The 22,505-nt window shown below is 41.9% G+C and overlaps 6 protein-coding genes across 6 annotated transcripts; 3 read left to right on the plus strand and 3 right to left on the minus strand.

Moving 5' to 3' along the window:
* Nucleotides 1-403: 403 nt before the first annotated feature.
* On the minus strand, nt 404-2,419 carry CLUP02_13221 (uncharacterized protein; the record flags this gene model as incomplete). The annotated part of the gene is made up of 2 exons (XM_049292164.1): nt 404-1,200; nt 1,267-2,419. 2 exons carry the CDS (start codon nt 2,417-2,419, stop codon nt 404-406), a joined length of 1,950 nt encoding a protein of 649 aa, XP_049149310.1.
* Nucleotides 2,420-5,412: 2,993 nt separating this feature from the next.
* On the plus strand, nt 5,413-6,703 carry CLUP02_13222 (glycosyl hydrolase family 6; the record flags this gene model as incomplete). The annotated part of the gene is made up of 3 exons (XM_049292165.1): nt 5,413-5,642; nt 5,706-5,962; nt 6,021-6,703. The coding sequence occupies 3 exons, from the start codon at nt 5,413-5,415 to the stop codon at nt 6,701-6,703; spliced, it is 1,170 nt and encodes a 389-aa protein (XP_049149311.1).
* Nucleotides 6,704-7,633: 930 nt separating this feature from the next.
* On the plus strand, nt 7,634-8,680 carry CLUP02_13223 (GDSL-like Lipase/Acylhydrolase; the record flags this gene model as incomplete). Its single annotated transcript, XM_049292166.1, has 2 exons — nt 7,634-7,749; nt 7,846-8,680. 2 exons carry the CDS (start codon nt 7,634-7,636, stop codon nt 8,678-8,680), a joined length of 951 nt encoding a protein of 316 aa, XP_049149312.1.
* A 546-nt stretch (nt 8,681-9,226) lies between these two features.
* On the minus strand, nt 9,227-10,057 carry CLUP02_13224 (uncharacterized protein; the record flags this gene model as incomplete). Its single annotated transcript, XM_049292167.1, has 1 exon — nt 9,227-10,057. One exon carries the CDS (start codon nt 10,055-10,057, stop codon nt 9,227-9,229), a length of 831 nt encoding a protein of 276 aa, XP_049149313.1.
* Nucleotides 10,058-13,489: 3,432 nt separating this feature from the next.
* CLUP02_13225 (uncharacterized protein) lies at nt 13,490-13,648 on the minus strand (the record flags this gene model as incomplete). The annotated part of the gene is made up of 1 exon (XM_049292168.1): nt 13,490-13,648. A coding segment is annotated over one exon (159 nt), but the record flags the coding sequence as incomplete, so codon positions are not given.
* A 5,216-nt stretch (nt 13,649-18,864) lies between these two features.
* On the plus strand, nt 18,865-20,721 carry CLUP02_13226 (uncharacterized protein; the record flags this gene model as incomplete). The annotated part of the gene is made up of 4 exons (XM_049292169.1): nt 18,865-19,365; nt 19,461-19,663; nt 19,718-20,201; nt 20,713-20,721. The coding sequence occupies 4 exons, from the start codon at nt 18,865-18,867 to the stop codon at nt 20,719-20,721; spliced, it is 1,197 nt and encodes a 398-aa protein (XP_049149315.1).
* Nucleotides 20,722-22,505: the final 1,784 nt, after the last annotated feature.

Below are 22,505 nucleotides of genomic sequence, written 5' to 3' on the forward strand. Positions count from 1 at the left end.
GGCGACTGCAACGCTTGTGCATATTGTAGATGAGCTTGCCCTATTTGCCCAAGCTTTCTGACCACGCATTCTGTCCTTGGCAACCTATTGCTAAGGCTTGGCCTTGTCAGACAAGAGACAAAAGCAGCTGATTGTGTCAGACCGATGTTCTAGAAGCAAGAGTCTGCGACTTGGCGTTGGTACTCTATCCGTGCTTACATTGACAAGGGTTCGGGAAACAGCACAATTAACAGGGGGTTCCAACGGCTCAAGTATTGGAGCACATTGGGAAGCAGCTTTTCCACATCTGATTGAACATCTGAAGTATTGAATTGTGGTTTCGTGGGCGGAAGAATAATATTCGGGATGATTTTCATACAGTCTCATAGCCTCAGTTATGAGAATCCCTACAGGCGCATTGTCATCATTTGTGTCCAGCCCAGAACCTCAAGAAAGCCTCCGTCTTGGTTTTTGGTGGCGGTAAAGCCTCCGGGTTGCGGTCTTCCTCTTTCAAAACTTGGCCATCGTTTCCAACGTTGGTGACAGCGTTTTGCTGCTTACCCAGATAGAAATTGGTCTGGAAGAGCGCAGCAATAAGGGGAACGAATGCGAGAGCTAAAGCTGGCACCAGGCAGTAGTACAAGGTGCGACGGTACGCCTCGATAGCGCCCTGTCTCATCGGGTCATCGAAGGCGTACTTGGTGCGAATAGTGCGGACGCTACCGAACAGGGTTTTGACGTCCTTGTCAGTCGCGGTTGCGGGGAGGTATTCGCGCAAGAGCTTGGGCATCTTGTCAGCCCAGATGACAGCAACAATGGCACTGCCAATGGAGCTGCCAATCTTTGACCATAGGGAAAGCAAGGCGATGGCTAGCGCAACGTCTTGGTGCGGCACGGAAGCCTGAGATGCAACACGAGAGCCGACGACCGAGAACGCACCGCCAGCACCGACCATGATCAGTGAGATAACCATCGGGGCGGTGGAGTTGGTGGCTCGAGGGCCATCGATCATGATGCCTATTCCGACGATCTTGATGCAGAGGCCGAAAATCTGCAGCATCTTGTAACGGTGAGTCCACCGCTGAAGCAGACCTGCGACCATGCCAAAGATGCAGAGCGCAAGTGTTAGCGTGTTGTTGTAGTACACCCAATCTTGCGAGGACCAAGGCTTCGCAATATAGACGTAAGATGACCAGTACAATCCGCGCATGTTGCCAGCCACTGAGTGATGTTGTTAGCAAAATGAACATAATTGATCTCCAAAAGGGACTGGCGGCTGGTACTTACACATATAGAAAGAGTCGATGACAATGGCCATCAAGAATGTCTTGTTCATGACCAGTCTACGAGGTGCGCTTGGTACCTTGGCCCACTTGATCTCATAAATCACATACGCAATGAGCAAGATGCCTCCCACTACCATCATGGCAATGAGCGACTGATTTCTCCAACCATGTTCGGCATAGGTCTTGAGACTGAATGGCAAGAGCAGCAAACTCCAGCCGAAGCCCAAGAGTATCAGACCAAGCGCATCGATCTCGACCAAGTTGCGCTTGAGGCCTTCCATCCAAGTGCCAGCAGGGTCAGCGGCTGGAGCCACAATAGCACCACGCGGTCCATCATACCCCTTCTCATCAGCCATCTCTCTCGCAGCACGCCGCGCCGCATTCGAAGAGGCGAGGTTGACGATGCCGTCCTTTTTCGCCTTCCTGTCGAGGTACAATAGCGTTGCGATCGCAGGGCCGAGAGCGGCGGGCATGATGATGGCAAACATGCCATATCCCCATCTCCATTGATTCCGAGCTTGCATCGCGTCAACGATCTTGCCGGCGAACCAGGTGTTGACGATAAAGGGGGCCGAGAGCAAAGAGCTGACGAAGCCACGCCATTCCAAGGGGGTAAGGTCAGCGACGATGATATCGTTGGTGAGGTCGAGGCCGGAAGAACCGATGGAGACGAAGACTTCGCCCACGACGTAGGCTGAGATTGATGTGCTCGAGGCGGCGATAACGTATCCGATGACGTAGAAAAGCAGAGTGACGATGTAAGTGTACGGGCGTGATGTGATGTCAGAAATCTTGGCAATGAAGGGCTTCGAGACAGCCGAGATAATGCTCGTGGCGATCGAGAGGGTCGATAGTACGGATGAGTGCTGTTTGTAGTAGGACGAGGCGTCGATGCTGTAGTAGGAGGTTGTCGAGCTATCAAGGGAGTAGGCCCAGGCGCAGACGAGGACGGAAAGTCCGACGAGGTAGAGGGAGATGCGGTTCTGTTTGGCTTCGCGGTAGACTGCCTCCATGCGAGTGACACCTTGGGATTGTAGGATCTCCCCGACAGAAGAAATTTGAGGCTCTTCACGATCTGTTGAGGGGGAGATTGTGCCATCTTTGGGAATGTGGACGTCGTCTGACAAGACGCCCGACTCTTTGGTGTTACTCATATTGAGGATTCGCGAATCGCAGCACGCGACCTGGGCTGGATGAATGAGAGATGAAGGTCTGTTCGGATGAGAATTGAGGTAGTACTAGATTTTGTGGCAAGAGTCATTGGGGGTATATGTATATGTAGTCTCGTATGAGCTAGCAACCGTCCTTAGATGGACTTCACTACGATACCTGCCGTGCTGTTCCGGCTAGCTGTATGACTTGGCACTTTGGGCAAAATAAAAATCTGGCCCAAAACTAGAGAATTCGCAGCCGCCGTTGAACAGGGGAGGCAGGGATCATCGGGACCCACGATGCTGGTGGTGTGTCTAACTCGAGATTATTTGGAACTATGTACTTACGGATCTGGTCACAAATGCACAAAAATTCGTGGTAGACTGTAGTGAGCCTCGAAGGAGCAGCGCTAAATGGGCCCTGTCTTTTGCCAAATCTAATCAGATGGATCCGATCATCTTATCTTTTCCCATCGTAGGTAAGTAAACTCGGCCGGCGGAGAGGGGCCTGGTGCGGAACTCCGGGACTAACATTGAGCTAGCCCAGCGAACGAACGAATCACAAAGGACCGTAGAAAAACTTGACAAAGTGAATGTACCACCGGCGGGATGATGCAGAACATTTCCACTTGGTGGCCGGTGATCTTGGTAAGGCAATGGTCCGGCACCATGGGCTCGGTCACCTTCCATAGCCCGATTTGTGCTCCTTTCAAGTGGTCAGTCGTCCACGCCATGCCCTGGCTTGAGCGAATGGCAACCAGGGGAATCAAGTCTTTCAAGAGGCAAAACGTGGCGAGACAAGGCCATATTCCCATTTCATTTCCGATTCAGTCCACTTTGCTTCTTATTCTTCCTGGATCTCAGTAAGCAACCATTTGCCACGTCAGTCACCGCGGAGAAGTCATCATCAACGCATCTACTTGTATTGCCCAGTTGACTGGTGTGACCGTGGGATGAAGATTTCAGCCCAATTCGTTCAATGTTCAAGGAATCCCGCAGGATCGCACGATTGAATCGAGACTCAAGAAGTTGTTAGCTGCTAACTTGAAGCGCACGGAAAACAAAATTCAACCAACAGTTGCAACTTTTTTACCGAGGAAGTTGTAATCAAAAGTTTCTTTGATCTGGGCAAACTCGCTATTTACCTCTCTACGTTGAAGAAGTCGATAAAATCTTGAGTCTGATTTACGAGCTCTTCTAACCGATTACACAAAACTTAGCTCGTTTCTGTATCCTGTAGTTTTGGGTGCTGCTTTGAACTATCAGAATCATCATTGTAAAAGGCCCGCCCACCCTCCGCTTTCACCAGTTTGAGGACATTGACGACCGAGTCCTCCATGCGGGTCCGATGCTTATCGATAAGCCCGAATTTCGTTCCATTGCTCTTTCACTCAATGTCATGGTGAAGTCGATCCATGTACGGCTATCGAGTTCAATGCATGATCCAAGAGTTTTCTTAGGACATCTGAAAAAGCGAGAGCCCTGTTGTGCGTGTCATTTTTGCTTTTACGTTACATTCGCTTCTGGGTTATGTGAGGCATCGATATCTATCATCAAAGCAACGTGTGCAAATTTCTCTTGGCCCTTGAGCGTTAGCGAGGCGCTCTGAGGCATCGGTTGTGCTTGATGGTCTTACAAGTGTTCATTGTCAGCACCGCGCCGATTCGCGTAGTCTGCTTCTCAAAAGCATGCCCTTTAACAACGGGTCTATGTCAATATCAAGCCGCGTGAACAAGGCACCTTCAACTGCAATCACGAGTTGCTGGCTGGACGTTTCCCTGGCACTCCCGGTGCCAAAAGTAGACCGCACGGCATGAGGTGCGACCTGTGCGCTCGTGCCGTTTTGTCGATCAGGAAGGGGAAATATGGGCAAGTCATCCGAACAGGGAGGCGATCTGATGTAGGACCCTGGAAAAAGCAAAGAAACAGAACGATCGTATCCATACACAAGTTGACTCCTCCAAGAGAGCAACTATTATAAGATGAATGATGTGGCACACGTTGACGAGCTCAACATCAGCTCAACTCTGCGATTCTTAGTTGAGAGGGGTCAAACGCCCTCAATATGGCGCTACCTCTTCAGAGTTATTTGGCGGACTATTTAGGCTCAACTCTTCCACATCAAAGATGCTACGTAGCCATCCGTCATTGAGTCAAGTGCCGTGGCAGCCCCCACAATCAGGGCGCTAGAATAGATGATTCTCCCTCCCCTCACCTTATTCTAGCAAAGAAGGTTTTCTCCAACTAACAAAGTTATCTCATCTTGAACAAGGGCATTCTTCTGAAACAGGTCACCTTGCCTGGAGGCAATTCTCCCCTTAATCAATCTGGCGGCCCCCAAATTCACCCTTTCGAGTCCAGTAAATTCCCTAGTCGAATATTGTCATCCGAACCATGCGGAGACTGGAGAGATTCGAGAACATGAGCGGCCAGCATTGCCGGCACCCCTGACTGTTGAGGAGGATGAGCCGACTTCACGTGGTCTTTCGGAGCCAAACTCTCCGTACGATCTTCGTAGCCTAGGCTGCCCGCCTGTCCAGCTTTGTGCAGCAAACCCCAAAGTTTGCCCAATCCAGAAAACTCGCCAGGTCCTAACGGCTCGGCGCCAATGCACTGGGCCGCGTTCCAAGCATCATCCCCGCCGGGCGAGCCCCGGCCGCAGTGTATCTCACACGGCCGAAAAAGTAACCTCAGAAACTCAGAAAGCTCGGCACGGAGAACCTCTGCGATTGTCCCGACATCTGGGGGATTCGCCTCTAAGATGAAGGACCGATGCGTTTTCGGAACCCTTGGACCTTGCTTTACTGGCGTGATTCAATAACAAACTCCGGAGTTGAAGATTAAGTACCCAGCTTGGCGCAATAGCTGGTGATGTATAAGAAGGGAGATATGTCCATCTCGCTGTAAGTCGCCGGTACGATAGCTCATCACGCACCATTTATTTGGGTCTTACATTCTTTTCTCATTCCCCCCATTTCCACGCTCATTATTTGAAGATGGTTGTCGCACACCTTTTGCTCGCTGCAGCGCTTGCGCCCGCGGCACTGGCTACTCCCCTCAAGCTGCGCGACGTCGCATCGTACGAAGGAAACCCGCTGGCGGACAGACAACTCTTCCCCAACCCCTACTACACAGATGAGATCACGAACCTCGCCGTCCCAAAGCTCACCGGAGATCTCGCAGCGAAGGCAGCCAAGGTCGCCGAGGTGCCCACATTCGCATGGCTGTTAGTGTTCAGAGCCAGGCCCTAGGGCCATCATACTTTACGAGCGTCTGCTGATAAGCGCAGTGATACACGCGAGAAGATTAGTCTGATTAACAGCACTCTGGCGCAGATCCGTAAGCTGAACCAGGAGGGCGCCAACCCGCCGTACGCTGGCACCTATGTCATCTACAACTTTCCGGACCGTGACTGCTCTGCCAAGGCCTCCGCAGGCGAGCTCGTGATTGCCGACGGCGGTGTTGAGAAGTACAAGAAAGAGTACATCGATCCTATTGCCGCGCTCGCCAAGGAGTACTCGGATGTTCGCCAAGTCTTCGTCTATGGTAAGTTCCTGGGACGTTATCTGGGGCTTTACGTCTATGGTATGCTGATGACGGGCAGAACCCGATGGATTGGCCAATCTCATCACTAACATGAACGTGGCGAAGTGCACTGGCGCAGCCGATGCGTACAAGGAGGGCACCGACTACGCCTTCAAGACCCTCAACCTCGACAACGTCGCAATCTACGTGGATGCGGGCCATGCAGGATGGTTGGGCTGGGAAGCGAACCTGAAGCCTACTGCCGAGCTTTATAGCGAACTATACAAGAAGGCCGGTTCTCCCAAGGCAGTTCGTGGCTTGGTCACAAACGTGTCAAACTACAACGGCTGGAACCTGACGAGCGCCCCCGCCTACGCAGAGAGCAACAAGCAGTGGGACGAGTCCAAGTTCCATGCCGCGTTGACGCCGTTCCTCAAGGAGGCTGGGTACCCGGCAAACTACCTCGTCGACCAGGGCCGCAGCGGCAAGCAGCCGACCGGACGCCAGATTTGGGGTGACTGGTGCAACATCAAGGAGACTGGCTTCGGCACGAGACCGAACGTCAAGACTGGTATCGATACACTGGATGCCTTTGTCTGGGTCAAGCCCGGCGGTGAAGCTGATGGTACGAGCGATTCGACTGCGGCTCGCTATGATGAGAAGTGCAGCTCTGCATCCTCTGTGATTCCGGCCCCGGAAGCCGGAACTTGGTTCCAAGAGTACTTTGTGCAGTTGTTGGAGAATGCCAACCCCGCGTTCTAGATGACCACGGAGGAACCCTGTTGTAGGGTGTAGAAGTCACTCTATTTTCCTTTCTTCGTACATCAATAGGGTCCAGGAGTTTAGCGAAATAAAAAACTGCAACACTTTTCGCAAAACTGCAAAACTTTTCCACTGCATTATCTTCATCAGGTTGCGAACATCGAATCTCCATCACATAAGGTACTTTGATCTGGAGTTATGCAGATGCCTGAAGGAAGTTTCGCTCAGCGTTGTGGGGACTAATGTGCTGAAATTGAAACTTAAAGATGGTGACTCCAACGCGGGGATGAGCATATGTTTTGTCTCTTCAACTCGCGCCAAAGCCTTTTGAAGTTTAACAACCTCAAGCTGGCAACTCGTCCAAATAGGAAACCTGCCGGATCCGGACCACAAAAGTCAGCGGCACCAGCAGACCAAATAGAGACCGAGATGCAGCGGCTAACCGCAACATCTGTCGAGTTCAAACACCAAAAAGGAGCCAGATGGCGCGCTTCGGCCCCGCATGCCCCAGCGGAGCGCCTGCAATCTCGCCCCTTTTGGAATTTGCACCGCCCAGGCCCGAGCTTCAACTGGGAGTTCCACCAATCGCATTGAAAGGAACGTTGGCGGAGTATGGGGAATTCAATGTACTGCAAACGCAGAGTGACGAAGTCTTTTTGATCAAAAGCCCCTTGGTGCCGAACTCTCTTGCTCTTGGTCAATGGATTGGAAGGGGGAGCCAAGCCGCTGGTATAATATGTAAAGCACCGCGCGTCCCACGCGAGCCGGCCGTCCGAACTGTTTACCTGTACTATTCACAGTCGTCCCGTCTCTCGTTGGTGTTCCCTGCACGGTCTCTCAACCTCTCATTCGCTTCTCATTCTTCCTATTTACTACTCTTCTCATTGTTGATATTTTGCTGGTACATAACGTTACAATCCCTGGCCCAAAATGAAGTCCTTCACCCAAGCCCTTTCCCTGGCAGCCGGCCTGTCCCTGTCCTTTGCCAGTCCCACCCCGGCCGTCTTCCCGAGACAGACCAACAGTTCCAAGAACCTGATTGTCTTGTAAGTCACCCGCATGCTACCCGTTCCGTTCATCCATATCTGCGGAATGATAAGAGAGGAAGAGAGCTCCATCTGACTCGGATGCCCTGCCTGTAGCGGCGACTCTTACTCCACTGTCGGCTTCTGGCCCGGCGGCACCCTCCCGGCTGCCGGAAACCCGCTCGGCAACCCCTCCCTGCCCGGCCAGACCACCTCTAGCGGTCTGAACTGGGTCGGCCATCTCACAAGCACTCTCAACACATCCACCATCTTGACCTACGACTTTGCCGTGACCGGCGCCACCACCGATAAGGATATCGTCGACACTTATGCCCAGTACTGCGTCGACGACCAGGTCGACCAGTACAAGCAGTACGTGTCAAGCGTCGTCAACAAGAACAACGCCCTCGTCGCTGTCTGGATCGGCATCAACGATGTCGGTGAGCCGTTCTGGGATAAGGTGTCTGCACCCGTCACCAAGATTATGGACCGCTACTTTGAGCTCCTTCAGACTCTTGCCGATGACGGTCTGAAGAACTTTGTCCTGCTCTCCGTGCCTCGTACGTTACTTCCCGAAACCAACCTCCTCTTCAACTTGTTTGGTCCTAACACACCTCTGCCAGCCTTCTCTGACCAGATTCCTGCCATGATCGGCCAGTCCGAGACCGACCTGGCCCGCCTGCGCTCCGACATCACCTCGTACAACGCCGCCCTCGAGACCCGCCTCGCCACCTTCAAGTCCGCCAACAGCGGCGTCAAGGGTCTCGTCTTTGACACCAAGCCCTCGTTCGACACCGTTGTCGAGAACTTTGCGCAATACGGCGCCAAGGATGCTACCTGCTACGGCTCCAGTGATTGCATCTGGGCCGACAACTATCACGCCGGCCTGGCTATCCATAAGCTTCTCGCCCAGAACTTGGTCAAGGGTGTGGCCGCGAACTTTGTCTTCTGAGTAAGGTGGCCCCTCAAATGTCGGGAAGATGGTGGACAGTACATGCGATCTTGAATATAACTGAGCACTCACAGCTCTCATCCACACTTATCTTGCTTTGATCTGCTGCATCTCATTGAACGTAAACCTAACTTACTGCCTGGACATTTCCAGCCCGAAGAATGCATGCCCCCATATCTAAGTGTTCATTGACCAAGAAGAGAAAAAGTGTTCGACTGAGATTAAGTCATAGCAATCGGGCCAAGTAAGAATAATGCGACTACTAAAGAAAACACAACAGCAAAAGACCAGCCGATAACCCAGATTAATGGAAAAGCATACGTCAGGTCTGGGTTCAATAAGTATGTAGTGGTACCAATGCTAAAAGCCGACCAAGGTCACCGCCAGCGTCTCTAAGGTGTCTGGGCTAATCTGACACCTTCAACATCCACCGCCCATCCCGATAGAGTAGCCCCTAGCCAATGTCGAAGACATCCATAAACCCCCAGCTGGTACATCGTTCTGACTCAACGCTGAGCCAATGGTGCGTCTTGCTATCCAGCCTCGCTACACTCCTCGAATTCGCAGGCCCCGTAAGGTAGAAACTAGCTCGAACTGTGTTTTCGGTGTGTCGCAAAAGTTCACGAACATACGCACGCCTCGCGGGTTAAAGTACGGCATCCAGAGTGTGTAGAATTGGGGTCCCAGAGACTTCTCCATGACTTGAAGTCTCTTCGCGTTGCGTGGAATGGGGTTCAACATCCTGTAAAGCCGGTTGAGTCGCAGAGATTCCGGGGTCCTGCAGTCCTCGTCAAGAGTGATGTCTTTGAGCGCAAGAAGTTCCGCCATGGGATTGCAGTATCTGGAGCCGTGTCCACCAGTAAAAGCATACACAAAGGAGTGGGGTCGCATCCTTAGATGAATGTTCTGGAACTCAGGCTGCAATTCGGTCAATTGTGCAATGAAAGAGGCAACACCTAGTCTTGATCGCTGGTAGATGACCGCATGGCATGAAGCAAAGGCATCGATATCTAGTAGCACTACAGCGAGAGCGATTGCTCGGCCACGGTGGAAGACTTCAAAGTCTGGTCGGAAGACTTTCAACACAACGTGCCTGAAAAGCTTGTTGATCTGGGATACGTCTCGGATCATTCTGAAGCGTAGCAATGCGAGACGTCGTTGGCGGCGGTTGAGCTCGAGCTTAGGGCGTTTGTCCCGAGAATCATAAGTCGCATTCCAGGTCAGTGGCTGAGCAGAGGTCTCGGCATCATATACCATCATCTCGGCAATCAAAAGGAAGATCTCGATTGGAAGACACTCTAGCGTGGTATTGCCTGGTGTGTTGGTAAGACGCAAGCCTTCTTGATGAAATAAACGGGCTGATCTTCGGGAAGCCATGGCTGAGCGATGTGTTATGTCCAGTGTTGGCAACATGCAGTGTTGTGAGTCTCTCAAACAGACCATCCTTAACAGCACAATAGTGATTTAAGTATTATAAAAACTTCTTAAACAACATGGAGAATTTCGATCAACCATGATTGTAGTAGAGGATTCTGGGAGGTGTGGAGTTACTATTAGTATCCCTATTATAGGGTAGTTAGTTCGAACCGTAGTTAACGAAGAGATCAATTAAACTATATAAATATCTACGTAGTAAGTATAAAAAAGAGGTTCTAACTATAAGTTAAGCTAGTTATAATAATCGTAAATAGGGCCCTTAATTAGCCCCTACGTAGTCGGCTATATACCGCGGTCGAATTAGATTTCTAATTTAATACTAACTTTCTCTTTTTTTTATTAATTTAATTACTACGGTTAGAAATATAATTCGACCTCAGGCCCGTTTATTATATCGTCTCTTTTTCCCCCTTTTCTTTACTTTTTTTATATAACCTATCCCTCTATTCGTATAATAACTTTTTTACTACTTACGAATTACTTTAATCCCTTATTTAGTACTACTTTTATAAAAGCGTTTACGAAGTTATCTTTATTATTAATCTAATAGATCTCGAGTATCTCGCGCTTTTTATATAATTACCTAAGGGCTATAATATCGATTATAAGCCTTTTTTTTATTATCGTTCTTAATTTAATAAAGTATTCGTATAATAAATAAGAATTAGTATAAATAACCGTTAGAATAAGTAGAAGGCTAATTTAATTAGTAATTTTCCTTAGCGTTATTAAAATTATATAAGAGAGGTTAACGCTATTAATTATATTATAAACCTCCGATACTAATATACTTCTCGTTACTTACTTATTTTTAATTAATAAGTAGTAAATTATATTACTATATATAGTAAATTTACTCTTACTTATACTCTCGTTAACTAGGATAATAATATACTTTAATTATAAAGTAAGGTCGTTATTATTCGTAAATAACCTATTAATAAAGACGTAGAGCTTACTAATCGTAAGGTCGATTAAGTAATAAATAAGACCTCGATCGAGATTTATTTACTACTACTTAAGCTACTTATTAAGTACCTCGACGTCTCGTTTAGTTAAATTTATAACTTATACTACCCTAGCATAATTAAAAATTACCTCGGGCTAATAAATACTTATAATATATACCCCTTATATAAGCTTAGTTTTATACCGCTTTTTAATATTAATTACGTTTAAATTAACGAGGTTAATCTTCTCGCCCTACCCCTTTTATTAAAAAATAATAGTTTCCTTTTTAATTATAAGAATCCTATTATTAAATACTAAGGGGGTATTTATTATAAGGACCTCTTTTAGCTTTACTACGAAGCCCGCTTTTTAAAGCTCCTTATCCTCTTTTTTTATAAAATTAATATTAAATAGGCCTAATATATCGTTAGTCTATATTCTAACGATTTTAAATTAATCGCCTTCGTACTCTACGACTAGTAAGTACGGGTCGTACATAGAAGTAATTATTAATAATTAATTAATATAAAAATTATAATAGGTAGCTTACTAATAGGTACCCGATTTTACGAGCCTATATAATAGCTTAAGCACTTTAATAATTATACTTTTTAGGTACTTACTAGCTATTTCTTTTAGTAAATAGGTTAGGATTTTTTTTATAAGCCCTATAGCTAATTAGGTATAGGCCTAGGTAATATTATAGCTCTAAATCTCATATCCCTTTTTCTATAGCAATACTATTAATACTATTATTAATCGTTAGCTATAGCATTATATAATAGGTAATTATATAAGTAACGTCGCCTTTTTAACGTTACTATACCCCTAAATTATATATCTAAACTTCTCGTATAGCTAGGGTGTTCTTTTCTTTTTAATCTTACGAACTATTCGTAATTTAAATATACGGAGGTTTATATATTTTTCTAAGTTATATAAGATAAATCGATAGACCCCTCGATTATAAAGAGTGTCTACTTTAATAAGATCTAATCCCTTATACGGCTTTTTAATAGTTATAATTATGCCTTCTTTACGTAGTTTAACTACTAGCTCGAAATCGGCTTTCTTTTTTATTATATAAAAGGTATTAATTACTTCGTTACTAATAATGAATTACTACGTTAGGGCTTACTATCGTAGTCTTTTACGACGTCTCGCTAGTAATATTAATACCCTTTTAACAATTTCCTCTTCCTCGTCGTTTATTAATACTATTATAACGATTTTATTAAGGATAATTTCCTATACCTCTATTATAGGTTATATAGTTTTCTCTAGCTCTTTTTCTTTTTATAGGTTAGAAATTACCTCGTTAAGATCTATATAGTACGGTCTAACTACTATAATTAATACTTCGAGTAGCTAGTTACGATCTCTCGTAACTATATAAGAGCGCTCGTTAATAGAAATTAACTTATATAGCCTAGCTTATTATTAAGTAATTTCGCGCTATATTTATATATCTAAATTTAGTAGTATATCTAGATTACCCTCTATATCGGGCCTATTATACGTAATAATTACCTCGTTAACTTACTTTTTTATACTTACCTCGCGCAATACTTATATTACTTTTTTAACTACTTAGGCTCGTTAGCTTATACTTAGTAACGGTAGTAAGGCTAAGGTCGTTCTTAAATATACTCTAAATACTAATAGCGTTAATATAAGTCCGTTAAGCCCCATAGTATTATTATAGTATTTAAGTACTATCTAGAGGTATTCGTTATTAATAAAATCCGGATTTTCTTTTTTAATAATTTTAAACGCCCTTTTTAATTATTAGTATACCTTTTTTATTTTTCTAATACTATAGTACGCTTTAACGGGTACGACTTTTAGCTAGATATTATAGGCCGTCGTATTATCCTTAAATTTTACTAACTTAAAGCTAGTATTAGCGTCGGTTCTAATACCGTTTAGTAGTCCTTAGTATATATCGATCTAGCTTTTTCGTAAGGCTACTTATACTATCTTTATTTATAAATCCTAGAGGAATTGCCTTATTTAAAAAGATATAGCTACGTCGATTATATATAATACTAGCCGACTATTTAAATAGAAGATATTAATAACGATTTCTTAGTTAAAATTAAGCTTATTACGCAATTTAAACTTAAATTTGCGTAGGCTCTGCGTATTTATTTAGTATTAATAATATACTTTTATTAACTACTCTAGCGCCCCTATTTCGATATTATTATTACTTAATTATTTTAAGAGGTTATATAGCCTCGTAACTAATAGGTACCTAAATCTCTAGTATAGTTTTCTAAGCTTACTTTCCGTTAAGTAATTAATTAACTTCGTATCGTTAATAAGCTTTATAAACGTATACCCCTATCGTCGTTCGACTATCTCGAAGTACTTATTACTAAAAATTCTATTCTTCGTATTATTAAATATAATACCTAGTTAATCTATGTTTTTTAAATATAAGAGAAATAGGGTATTAATAAGTAAAATATAGAAAGTTATCGTTCCGAAGTACGTCTCTATTTTTATAGTACTTAGGGCGACGATTTCCTTACTTAGGCCGAAACTAATCCTTATAATACCCGCTATTAATATATTAAGCGTTACTAATACGATCTTTTATAGTGCCTAAAATTACCCTTTTCCTCTAATTAACTATTATAATACCCTAGTATTTAAGATAATCTTATAGAAATTATTTAAGCCGTACTTTTTATTTATATAGAATACTTATACGAGCTTAGTATTCGAGGGATCTAAGTAATATAAAAAGGACCCCTCTAGATACCCTTAGATTTACTTAGTACTATATTCTTTTTTTTTAAATATTAAGAGAAATAGCGTCTTCTCCTTAATTATTAAAAAAATAGGCTTTGGCGTTATTAAATTCGCCCTTTTAGCCGTTTTTATATCCGTTATCTAAGGGACCTTTTCTTACTATTTATAAATAAAAACCTATTTATTAAGAGCTTTTACTACCCTCTATTCGTCTAGCCTCGTATATTCTCTAAAGGCTAACGGGGTAAAAAAAGAGTAATTAATATCGTTGATTTTATTATAATCTAATTTATTAATATAGGGAATAAGATCTTCTTTATTTTCTAAATCTCTTATAAGGAGTCTATATTTTAAGCCGCTATTTTAACTACCGTCGCTAGGTTTTATACCCCCAGATCTACCCTTATATATAATAAAAAATTAGTTAAACCGACGAGGGCTAGTTTTATTATTTACTACCCTTAACTTTTTATACTATTTATATAATTTAGTATGCTCTTTTTTAGAGTAGTTACTTAATTAATATCTATCCTTTTTATAAATATAGTATTACCTCTTCTATTACCCTACTTATAAGTTAAATCTCTACTTATTTAACGAATCTAGGCCTCCTTATTAGTAATTACCGTATCTAGCCTCTTTTCCTTTCTTATTATACGTTTAATCGACCTAATATTATTAATAAGGGCCGTCGTATACTTAAAAATAAGTTTAGTATAATATTCTCGCCTTCATATTAAAACTAGATCTTAGCCTTAAGTAGAGCGTCTCGTAGTTTTTAAATACTTAGTATAAGGTTATTTTTACTTTTAGTATACGCTAAATTGCGGTATAAAAATATCCGACTTTCCGCTCGTTTATCCCCTTATTTAGCTAGGTTTTTATTAACTTATCGATTTAATTAATAAGCTTTTTAAGGATCTCTACTTATAATTTACCCTCTATTATCCTAGTTATAAATATAAAAGAAATCGCTCGTAGCTTAAATAGGAGCTCTAGGTTCTTATTATAAGTCTCGAAGCGGCTTCGGATTACATTAATTATACTAAAAAAGTCGTTTCGATTAAGATTACGTACCGCTTCGTAATAGTAATTAGAGGCTTTACTTATAAGTACGATATTGATTATTAAATAGTACTAGTGCTCCCTAATTCTAACCTTTTTATAATAATTATAAAATATTATTAGGGTTTTTTATAAAACCTTATACTTCCCCCTAGAGTATAATTTCTCTTTTAAAAAGATCTTTTTAAAGTCTATAAATTACCTCGTATTTATTACTAAATTTTCGGTATTTATATACGATCCTTACGTTACTACGTATTATTAGTAACTTCGGGTCGTCTACCTCCTTTTTTATTAGCCAATTAGCGCCGAATTCTATATTAATAATAGTAACGAGTTATAAATCGAAATAGATAAAATTATTAATTATTATACTTCTAATACTATATTTTACCCCGGTATATCCTTTTATAATAATAGATTTCTGTTAGTAATTATAAAGAGGAAATCTAAGTCGTTTACCCTTTTTTTAAATTTATTAAAGTAATTATACGCTCTATTAACCTATACCTAGTTCTATAATACGAATTCCTCTTTTATAATTATTGTTACTAATATTTTATATAGCTCTTGCGATTATAATTACGTTAGTAATACCCCTCGCTTATAAAGGAATTTATTAACTACTTTCGTAATCCCTAAGCTTGCACTCGCGAACTATTTATCTAGTTAATACCTAAGGTCGTTTATAATCTCGTAAAATAGGGGTTACCCCTGTAGCCCCTTTTTCTTATAAACCTTAGTTAAATAGATTAATACTACGTTAATTTACTTACCGTTAGGCTAATCCGCAATTTTATATATTTATATCCCCTAATAATCTAAGTTAATATTTACTTATTTATAAGGGATTAGGATTCTATTTAAGATCGGGTTTCGTCCTCTTTTTTTTTACCTTAACTTACTAAGGGTCGTACTCTAGCTTATATTTATATTAGTAATCGCTAGTATATTTAATCTTAATAAGGATATATTTAATCCGCGTATTAGTTATAGTAAATCCGTACTTTTACTATTTAACGAATTTATTAAGGTCTAGGAGATTCTTACTTCCTCTTACTATCTCGCTACTACTCTTATTTTTATTATTTTTAGTAATTACTATTACCCTTTTAAATCGCTAGCTTTTATACTTATTATAATCCTCTTTTTTATTTAATATAAAAGGGTAGGTTTTTAGTAGTTCTTTTTTATAATAATAATAATAAACGTTTATATTATTATAAAAAAATATAATAATTAGTCTCGGGATTTTTATTAGTTACTAATTTCCGCTATCCTATATACTTCTAGCCTCCTAAGCCTCGTGCTCTCTATAATTTCTAAATAGCTTCCTTTTTTAACCTACCTCTTCTTAAGTAATATTTTATAAAAATAGTTAAAAATAAACGCCGGGCGGCTCGTAGAGGAGCTATATAGGCTATTAGGAACTATATAAGCTATTAAGTATAGTTAATAAAGTTAAGCCCTCTTTTTTATAAAATCGTAGATTTTAAAAACTTTCTAAAAATACCTACTTATTACTCGTACGTAGTAGGGTTAAATACTTTAGAAATCTTATTTTTTATAGCCTCTTAATACCCTATTTTATATCTTTTAAATAGTTTTTTTTATAATTTAATTATAACTAGGTAATTATCGCTTACTAACGATCCCTTTTATTATTTAGTTAATTTTTTAAAATTCGTAATTTCGCGCTAAGAACTAATATAAAAAAAAGCCCTTTAGTAGCCTTCTAAAAGATTCTTTTTTTTTTTTTTAAATCCTCGTTTTTTTAGCCTTTTCTTAAGCTAATAATAACTCTAGCGGGAGGTCGTAAGACTATTTTAAAGTAGCTACTTTTTTCTTAAGTTAATCTCCGAGATCTATAATATTCTTAACTCGATATTATTAGGACCTCTAAATCCCCTCTTTTTTTATTAAACCGTCTTTTATACTATATTCCTAAGTAATACCCGGGGGGTAGTTAAAGGAGCTACGAAGAGGTTATTTAAATTACGGGCTTAAAGTCGTACCTATAAGATCCTCGTAGTAATAGACTTTTTTATATACTATAGATTTCTTAGCTTAATAATTCCTATAAAATTACTTTTATTACTAAATAAGAATATTTATATTTAAAAATCCCTTTTTTTAATTGCGCGGTACTTTTTTATATTATATTATTAAGCTCGTTCGTTATACTAATTAATTAGGTAGGTAGTCGTCGCGTAGGTATTTTCTTTTATTAATTTAACTAATTAATTTCTAATCGTAGGCCGGCTATAGAAAAGTCGTTTAGTAAAAAAGCTACTCGGGGTAACAGTAAAAGGCTAGTTACTTAAATAATTTTATTAATTAACGTATTTTAACGTAATAAACGTCGACCTCTCGTAAGTAATAAAGGGCTACGATTACTTAATTCTGTATAGTATTTAAGAATCGCTTCTTTTTTTATCTACTTTTATAAAGTTAATTAATATAAATCTCTTATTTTATATAGTTTTAAAAGGTTATCTCTTTTGCGTAGCAAAATACCTTACTAATCTATAATAATAGAATTTAACTACTAATTAGTATTAGTATCCTTATTATAAAGTAATTAGTTCGAACCGTAATTAATAAAGAGATTAATTAAACTATATAAATATTTGCGTAGTAAGTATAAAAAGGAGGTTCTAACCGTAGGTTAGGCTAGCTACGATAATTATAAATAGGGCCCCTAATTAGCCCCTGCGCAGTCGGCTGTATGCCGCGGTCGAATTAGACTTCTAATCCGACAGTTATAATGAAGACTAATAAACACTCCGCATCTTTCAGAGGTCTTACTAGATGAATGGCGATATGTCAAAGACTACATACTACCTAACACACCGTGTACAGCCTCTCTTATTCACCGCTTTGGCCGTCCAAGCCAAATACTTGAACGGAGGTGTTCCATTTGATTCGAAAATCAGTCGCCAACCGCCTTGATCCCATGTAAGGTAGTCAGAGAAATGGTGTGGTGGCGGCTGTTCTCTATGTTTCTGGGTCCTTCATGCTCATATTCGACATATGCATGCCTGGCGAATGCTGTCTTTTGAGGTGAGAGCGAACGAATAAGGCTCCCGGAGCGTCGAGCGGGTATTCAGTTGGGCAGCCGGTCCAGGGCCGACCAGTCTAACTTATGGCGGCCGGCGCCTTGCCGGCGTTTGATCCGGAAGACTACAGCTGGTCCGGTAGTTACAGGCCAAAGATACCTAGTTTCAGTAGAACTTCCATCCTCTAGGTGATTTGCGAAATCATCCCCGTCGTTTTCTTATGGTCACTCTAACAGCCTAGCTGTCGGATTGGAAGTCCAATTCGACCTCGACGTACGGCAGACCGCGCAGGGGCCAATTACGGGCCCTACTTCCGATTATCGCAGCCTGCCCAACCTACGGTTGGAACCTCCCTTTTACACCTACGTAGCAGATTATATAGTCAATTGACCTACTTCGTCAACCCACGGTTCGAACCAATCAACCAATATCCCTGTGATAGGGATACCAACACTAGCATCGCCTCTGCAGGCCTATGCAAACTACCGTATTGGAGGCGGACGTGGCAAAGTCGAGCTTGGCTTGGCAGGGATTACAATGCCAAGTGTGGAATGCGAGATGCGAAATGCGAAATGCGAGATTGAAACTGTAAGGTATGTTGTGAGAGGCACGCACCCAAATCAAGCACCATACAAATTAACATCGACATAAACTGGAACGTATATATCGATGTAGTACAAATACTCCCTCTCCAAGGCAAACAGGTTTCTCATGAGCCACGTTCGATACACTTCCTCGAAGCATTCGCTCGCAGCTTTGTTTTCTCGAAAAGCAAAATCAAAGCTTTCTTCGCTTTCAATTTTTTCCACCCTTTCAGGCGACATCGTCATGGCTCGAACAACCATGTCCCCAGGCAGTCATTGGCCTAGAACCAGCACGCTGCGAGGATGTCGAACCAATCGTCTTCTTCGAATGTTCCTCCTGTTCGGCCAGACTTTGATTGGACTTTCAGTTCTATCTACTCCGTTGCAGGCCTTTGCTTTTGGTAGCCTTGGCACCAATTCAGCGGTTCGCAGTAGCAGTTTACGACTCCTCGAACCGCGAGCGTCGTCAATCCGCGAGATGAACATGACTAGAAACACCGCCTCCCGCGAGGGCCAACCGGTCGTCGCCGTCAACCCCACAAACCCCAACAATATTGACTTCGTGTCGACACGCTTCCATCCTCTACCTGAACTTGAGCCCGTTGGGGGTTGCTTTCTGACCTATACGCTCGACTGCGGAATCACCTGGAATAACACCACAGCGGATTACCCCTCAGGTGCCGCGCCGAAGTGTGGCGAGCCACAGGTTTTTGCCGACGCGAATGGGGCGTTCTATCTCCTCAACAACCAAGTCTTCTCCGGCTTGAGAAATAACACTGCCGCTCATCCCCAGTTGTCCAAGCTCATTGAAGGAGTCAAAACGTGGAGCGTCCATCTGTGACACCGCTTCATATGCAAGGTGCGAAGAAGCTGCGGATCGACGTGGCTACGGGAAAGGTGTACGCAAATGGTGCATCATCTTAGGAATACCCAGCAGCTGTGTCTGCCAGCTCAGACGGTGGCAAGACCTGGGCTGCTGTCAATCAAATCCCCGGTCCCGTGGATGTTTGCCTGGACTATCAGATTCCAGACCCGCCTCCAATCTGCGGATTTCCCGGCAGATCTATTGTAGTTCACGACAGCATTCTGGCTTCGGCTGCGGAGGGCTCGAAAGGACACCCAGAGATGTACGAGCGCCATGACAAGGGCGTAACATAGGAGACATTTCCCTTGACTGATAGCCGAGGCAACTTCGTGGCAAACGGCACCGGCCCGATGCTGGCGAAGTCTGGCATTGGTCTTCCTAGTGATCCGACGCCGTGGGTGTCCGCAGACCCTACCTCAACGGGTCGTTTCGCGCTTATGGTTCCACGCGACTTCACGCTGGAGTTTTATATCATAGATACCGCAGGTGAAAGATTCACAGGTCCGGCCGTTATTCAGACTCCTAATGCGCAGCGCCCTGCCTTCGACTTTGGTCCGAATGGCCTCCTTGGTGTCATGTGGCGCACTAATTCGTCATCTATCCTCGATGTCTCCTCGACGGTATCTTTTGACAGTGGACGCAACTTTGCTGCACCGATCAAGGTGACGGCACAGCCGCAGCCTGTTGGTCAAAATGGTCAGCCAGGCGACCGAGCTTCCTTTGTCTCGCTCACTCATACCTTTGCTTATGTTGTCTGGTCTGAAGGCCGCGATGGCTTACTGGACGCTGTTCTTGCTGAGGTGTCCTTGACTCTGTTTTTAACCCATGTCTTAGGCTATGGAGGTATATCAAAGTGTCAGAAGTCTCAGTATGGCTGCTTAGGAGCGACGCATATGTGAAGACAATTACGTGCAATAAATGAGCAATAGCTGTCTTTTCGCACTGGCTAGTATTGCTACCAAAGACTGGATGATTACCTCAAACCTCATCGAAAGTTGTCACGTAACAGGGATAGTAATCGCACCTCACAAAGTGCCCGTCACGTGCTAAATCACGTGTCTATCTCAGATATCGTATATATAGACCTTCTCCTTTTATCTATTTCTACTTTAATAATTAAGCTACTTTTATTATACTCCGTATACTTATTACTACGTACTATAACTCGTAATAATTATAAGCCTAGCTTTTAGTTAAGACCCTATACTATAATAACGTACTTATTAATACGATTCTTACGATCTTTTTAAAATAACCGACTTACTTATACCTACTTTAGCCTAAGCTAAACTAACTAGCTACAATAGTTAGATTAAATAGTTTAATATACTTTATACTATAAATAAGGGCATTGGGGTCTAGAAGTACGTCGACCTAGACGCTCTAGATTTTAACGTATTCCTCGACCCCTCTATAGCGCTTACTTTGCCCTTAGAATTTAAATAATTAGTCGCGACCCGTAATAAGAAAGAACTACGAGCCTACTAGGCCCGTTATAAGGTATTTAAGAACGACTAAAAAAACTAAGAAATCCTTTATTAATAGCTTCTAAATATAACTCTTAGTACGAACCTTTCGACTTTTTTAAATATAAGTAACTTATAGAACTAAGCTAGGTTTCTTTTTATAAAGCTAGCTATGCTACCTACTTTACGTAAATAAATCTATCCTTATACCGTACCCGTAAAGAGGATCTATACGCTCGAGAGTATTTAGAAATAATAAGAGCTCGATACTAAATACGAGTAACTTATAGCTTACGAACGTAATATTATTAATACGTATATTAAAGTCCTCGCTTAGTAATTAATAAAATTAGTTAACGCTATACTATACGAATACGTATTTTAAAAAGCTATTAAGAACGGCGCTAAGTTTAGTATATAGCGAATCGTTAGATATTTAAAGTAGGAATTTACGCCCCCCGAACTAATAATAAGGAATGCGGTTCGAGAGGAATACTAATAAGCCCTTAATAAAGCGAGGACCGGAATTAATCCTTAATACTAATATAAAGAGTAGTAATCCGCTTACTTCCGAGCTAAAACGTATAATATTCTAAAAATTAGTAAAGAGATCGCTATACTTAACTTCTTAGTTACGGTTAAGTCTAGACTTAACCTTATATAGGGCTAACGTATATATAAGACCTTTAGTAAATTAATAGCCTTCGGAACGTATACGAGGACCCTCGAAGAGATTATATATATATTTAGCTTAGTAACCTAGGACGTATATACTAAACGACCTTTAGGTTAAAGAGGGGCTTATTCTACTTTTACTAAACGCTCTAACTTAGTTAATAACGTAAATAATAAAAGTAACGTTATATACCCTTATAATCGCGCATACTTATAGCGCCCTATGGCATGCCGAAAATTAGAATAGGCACTTATAGGCCGAAACGCTAATAGGTTACTAATGCGAATACTAAGGAGCTATATAGAGGAAGTCCTCGCCGCTATTAAATTAAGTAAGTAAAAATCACTCTACGGTGAGCTTAAAAAAACTAATTAGTTAAAAAACGATAGAACCCTTAAGAAACCTAAGTTTTTAAAAAGATCCTCTAACTAACTTATAGCGAGCTTATTAATAAACTAGGACGAGGGCTATATAATTACTATATTTATAAAGAGTTAGGACTTAGAGATAAACGCAATCTTTAGCACCCCTATAAGTAGTACTCACCCCCTTTCTTAGAGTACGGTAATAAATAGCTATAGAGTAATATATCTAATTAACGATAAGAGCCTATTTAAACCCGAGAGTTACGTACTATTAAATAATAAAGACTATATTAAATTAGGAACTACTATACTACTTATTACTATACGTAGTACTCGTATTATAAAGGGCGTCCTAGATAGACTTAAAAAAAAAGGAACCTACGATTTAAAGCTTTAGAACGTCGCTTATATCGAGGGATTTTATATTAATATAGTCTTAGAGACTTTACTAAATAGAAGCGTACTCTAGTACTACGGTCTAAATTATACTTTATAATAGGGAACGCTTTATAAAAGCACTATTAAAAAGTAGCTTATTTAAAAAAACAATCTAGTCTTCCTCGAATATAAGCTCCTCTAATCCTATCCTTTTTTTAT

Source organism: Colletotrichum lupini, chromosome 7, assembly GCF_023278565.1.
Source record: "Colletotrichum lupini chromosome 7, complete sequence".
Lineage (NCBI taxonomy): Eukaryota > Fungi > Ascomycota > Sordariomycetes > Glomerellales > Glomerellaceae > Colletotrichum > Colletotrichum lupini.